The sequence below is a fragment of the Mesoplodon mirus genome (assembly GCF_964341445.2).
Source record: "Mesoplodon mirus genome assembly, chromosome: 8".
Lineage (NCBI taxonomy): Eukaryota > Metazoa > Chordata > Mammalia > Artiodactyla > Ziphiidae > Mesoplodon > Mesoplodon mirus.
In genome coordinates, this window is record NC_138984.1 from 14283246 (window position 1) to 14288603 (window position 5358).

General features: G+C 41.5%; 1 protein-coding gene across 1 annotated transcript; it reads right to left on the minus strand.

The window, feature by feature from the left end:
- Window positions 1-3198: 3198 nt before the first annotated feature.
- LOC309809732 (RNA guanine-N7 methyltransferase-activating subunit-like protein) lies at window positions 3199-4095 on the minus strand. The gene has a single exon (XM_082631132.1). It carries the CDS (start codon window positions 4002-4004, stop codon window positions 3648-3650), a length of 357 nt encoding a protein of 118 aa, XP_082487258.1. The 5' UTR covers window positions 4005-4095; the 3' UTR covers window positions 3199-3647.
- Window positions 4096-5358: the final 1263 nt, after the last annotated feature.

Sequence of the window (5358 nt, forward strand, 5' to 3'; positions counted from 1 at the left end):
CCTACCCTCCTAAGCAAAGTGGCCATACAGGGTGTTTCTTTTTAGTGCCCCATCCCTGTCCCTCCCCAGATCCTTACACTGTGACTTGATCCTGTTCTGCTGACTGAGATCAGGACAGTTTGATGGACTTGCTGTGAAATAAGAGTGTGGAGCTAGTGGCTGGGATTCCAGATGTGCATGGATCATTGCAATAGTTGGCCGTGGCAATCTTTGGGTAAGAGCCTTTCTTTGGTGCCTGCTGTGCATTTTATTACACTTGCTCCCTGCTGCCCTGGAGCATCTGGAAACGTACCTAGAATTTTCAGATTCTGATTTGGGTAGTTCTGTATTCCATTCATTTGTGAAAATTAACACAAGAGGAGTATTTATTTATATCTTACAATGAACAGGAAGCTAGATTAGATGGAAGTGGGAAATAATCACGGCAGACATTTTTTTGGGGTTGGGACTGGGGTGAATAGTTTTGATTGGCTGAGTGACAGCCATGTCCCTGCTGACCTGCACAGATCACCAGGGGAGCACCTGTGCCCCCAAATCAGTTCTGGGCTGGTAAACTGACTTTTCAGTTTCCCTGAGTTTTGCTCAACACCAATTCGAATGTTAGTTCTTCCTCCTGGGATATGTCTCTTCCTTTTCACGATTTTGGTTTCTGCTCTTACTCTAAAGTTGTCATCATTTCAGTTAATGCCTTTTATAGTAAGGACACTCCAAACTTGTGTGGATGGAAGTGGAGGATAAATATAAAGAGAAGAGAATGGGAAATTTAATCTGAGATGTCAATAACATACTGATTTTTTATTTTTCCACATCAGGCTTGGTTGCTCTAATATTACCAGTCAAATAACGTCATAAAACGAAATCATCAGAGATTACTTACCAAGGATCATTGCAGCAAGTTGTAGTCCCCGCTTTCTCTGGCTTCCTAACAAAACTGGTTTAGTGTTGGATCCCACAGAGCGGGGGCATGGTTTCACTCTGGTCTTTAGCACCATCGTAACTATATTGTTACTTTTCTGCAGTCAGATTTCATTCTTTCATAAAATGTGTTTTGTTTATTTTCTGAGTACCTCACTGGAATGGGGGCAAGGGGAGAAGAATTTCGAGAATTTTTGCCTGGTTTTTTTTTTTTTACATCTGTGTCCTCATCACCTAGAACGATGCCTGGCACATAGGAGAAGCACAATAAATAGTGAATGTAGTAGGCGCCCAATAAAGGGTTGCTGAATGAATGAATGATGATATGGATTTTTAAGTTAAGAAAAAAGAAGCAAATGCAATTATAGAAACTTTGAAAAGGGAAAAACTTTCTGAAATTTCTGAAGAGTGAGAATTTTCTAAAAATAAAAGATTTTGCAGGTTCATAGCAAAAGGCATTCACACTATCCTCCTGCCTCATTATGTGTTCAGTTTCAAGTTAGACATCCAGCTGTGCAAAAGGCCCATGAAATCCAATGAGTGAGTTGGCAGTAAGTGGAATAGAAAATATGTTTTTTTGCTTTTTGATATAGTAGATGATTTCTCACCATGGTGACACCTGAACCCTACATACTAGAAACTGTTTCTCTGGCAACTGAAATATTTGATTAATTTATAGGCTGTCCTTCCATGATCATTTAGGAATTTAGTATAACTAAATAGCCTGTATTTAATAGTTCCCAAAATTTCTCAAAAGTATTTCATAAGCAATTTTTATTTTGGCATATGATAATTCAAGGCAATTCATATCCTTCAAAAAAATTGTTAGAGGTGGCTGGTGCCAATATTGAGAAGAAAAACAGGAACCCCTTGTTCTAAATTGGCATCTTTTTTTGTACCGTCAAGTCAGCATTAGAGCTTGTGGGATTTACTACCCGAGAGGAAAAATGTCTCTTCTGACTTCATTCATTTCATTATTTTAATACAGGTGGAACTTGAGAGTGATTCTGTTGAGCCAGGTAAGCAGTGTTCTTGGTCTCCCAGTACTTTATCATAATACCAGGCAAATCAGTGGTGTTAGTAAATGTTTATTGAACAGAACCAAATTTATTGAGCATTCCTAGGTGCATGCCACCATGCTAGGCATTGTGCAGAGTAGAGCAGGCTGGTAAAGCAGCATTTCTGCCGCTTGTAGGTTTACAGTCTCTCTAAGGAGATATTACTCCCAGTGAAATGACCGGGAAGTGGTCAAGTAGAATGAACACATGCCAACTACTTATGGTGTTGAGTTGCTTAGTACTCTGCTCTGGAACATCTCTCTATATTCACTCCCTTGGCGATCTCACTCAGGGCTTCTTCTTCTTTTTTTTTTAAAATTTTATTTATTTATTTATTATTTTTGGCTGTGTTGGGTCTTCACTGCTGCACGCGGTTTTTCTCTAGTGGCAGCGAGCGGGGCTACTCTTCATTGCGGTGCACAGGCTTCTCATCGCAGTGGCTTCTTTTGTTGCAGAGCACAGGCTCTAGGTGCATGGGTTTCAGTAGCTGTGGCACACAGGCTCAGTAGTTGTGGCTCGCGGGCTCTAGAGTGCAGACTCAGTAGTTGTGGTGCACGAACTCAGTTGCTCTGCGGCATGTGGGATCTCCCGGACCAGGGCACAAACCCGTGTCCCCTGCATTGGCAGGCAATTTCTTTTTTTTTCTTTTTTTTTTTTTTTGAGAGAGAATACTTACTTACAAGTATTTTATTTGAGTAAAACCATTATAATGGCCATTAAAATGATGTGAAATACAATGATCACTCTGAAAGGAAGTTACAGCATCACTGGATTTACAAAGGGGAAGCAGCAAAGGTGCACATTTGGAGGTGAACATAACATTGTAAAATCAACCCACATTAAATACCATAAAAGTAAATACAAAATGCAGCATTATTTACATATGATTGAAAAGGAAGGGAACATTGCAGAGTTAAACTTTTGTATAATGCGTGAATTCTGACCTGGTATGTTTAAGTTAGCAAAAATCCTTAGAGTTTGTATAAAATTACTGTGTGCCTTAATCCCACCTACCACTAGATCAAGACATTGAAACTGAGAATGATTCCTTCCTGATTTTACTGCTTTATTCTTCATATCCCTCTAAAAGAGACCAAAACGATTGTGAAGATGGTTCATACCTATAATTATGAAGTACCACAGTCACATAATAACAAAAGCCAAACGAAATATACTATAACTGTTTTCCTTTCAACTACTACTATGTACAATGTATCACAAGTATAGTCGTGCATTTAGGAGCTGATTGTACTACTTCTGTAAAATATTAGGAATGAGCACATCCGAGTACAGGGATACTTCCTTATCTTACAAAGTAAAAGCAAGCATTTTCTATGTAAAATTATTATTTCTGTGTAAAACAAAGAACTCCTGAAAGTCAAACAAGGAAAAAACTCACAACATTCAAAGCACTATTAAGTCATGAAATAAAGAAGAATCTGAGGTAGAAGTCAAGCAATATAATCCTCAACCTTTTTAGGGGAGTATTTATTGATATTTCCAGCAGACGTCATATCTCTCCAGTAAGATCTAATTTTAAAAAAGTCTCAAGTTCCAAAACATCAATCCACTCTCTACAATCAGATGTAAAGCTATGACCAACAGAAAATACAACATAAACTTTTGTCATGTTAACAGAGTAAATGGTTTTACTAAAAGCTGCTGACACTTCTATCAGTAGTAGCCATAGGGAGGCCGTTGGTTGTAACCATAGTGTCCATATTGATGGGGGTAGTAAGGTTCTTGTCTGTGCTGCGGGTAATTGTTACCCCAGGATTGCCCATGCCACTGATTGGATCGATTATCACTTGGCCACCCCCATCTGCTATCCCTACCTCTAAACTGTCTGTTATCTTGCAACCGATTGCCTCTATTTCTTTGGTTCTCACCAGCTCTGCTATTCCATTCCTCAACCATTGGAGGGGACTCAGGAGGGCGTTTCAGGTATTCCTGGTACTCTTTGTCATCTTCTGTGAATCCACTGGCAAACATCTCTTCAAAATTTGGAACAGCTTCAGAAGTGTCTGCCATTCTGAAATTCCCAGGGATTTGAGGCAGCTGTACTGTTTAACATTTAGATTGTTTAGATCTCCGACCCAGAACACCGTCACAGGACCTCCAGACCCCTTCAGCTCTCCAAGGTAACAGGGCATGGCAGGCAGATTCTTAACCACTGTGCCACCAGGGAGGGGCTTCTTTTTTTAAGTAAAATTATTTTATTTTATTAGAACAAGTAAGATCATCAAAAATAGTCAGATTTCACTTACAGCTTTTAACGGCTTTAAATACCATCGATATGCTGCTGACTCTCAAATGTGTGTCTTCCACCCAAACCCCTCCCACTTGCAACTCAAACTCACAGCCTAGACCCAACCTGCTCCTTGACCAGACACTGTCCTCCTGGGAAATGACATCACTATGTGCCCAGCTGTTCAAGCCAGAAACCTGGACTGTTTCATTCTCCCTCCCTCATCTTCCTTACCCAGTTTACTCCAAGCCTTGCTGGCCCCCACCTCTTCTACCTCCCAGATAATCCCCTGGGCTTTTCTCACCTCTGCTGTCTCCATCACTGCACTGTAGCACCCTCCTAACTGGGCTTCTGACTCCACCCATTCTCCTCAGCGGTTACTGCTAAAAACCTAAATCAGGGGCTTCCCTGGTGGCGCAGTGGTTGAGAGTCCGCCTGCCGATGCAGGGGACAAGTGTTCGTGCCCCGGTCCGGGAGGATCCCACATGCCGCGGAGCGGCTGGGCCCGTGAGCCATGGCCGCTGAGCCTGCGCGTCCGGAGCCTGTGCTCCGCAACGGGAGAGGCCGCAGTGGTGAGGGGCCCGCATACCGCAAAAAAAAAAAAAAAAAAAAAAAAAACAAAAAAAAACTTGCCTAAGAATAAAGGAAATCATTGGCTTTCCACTGCAGCAAATCCAGCTCCTTACCACAGCCTATGGAAACCATTGACTGCTATGATTCCTGCCAACCCTTTTCCAACGCCACCCAATGTCATTCTTCCATCAATTATCCTTCCTCAGCTACACTGGATTCCTGGCAGTTCCTAAAACACAGCAAACACCTTTCTGCTGCAGGGCATTTGCATATGCTGTTCCATGTGCCTACAATGCTATTCCCGTGGCTGGTTCTTCTTCACCCACTGGAGAAGTCTTTCCTGGCAACTGAAACCTATATTGGACCCCACTTGGCTCTTTTCCTTAATAGAACTGTTTGTGATCTGTAAAGAGTGCTTGCCTAGTATTCAGTGGTATGTATAGCCTAGTGAGAGAACCCTAACAGATCACGTCTGTTTTATTTACTACTGTATCCTTGGTCCCTAGCATGGGGTATGGCCAGGAATAGGTGTTCAATCCATATTTATTGATAAAAAGATAGAGT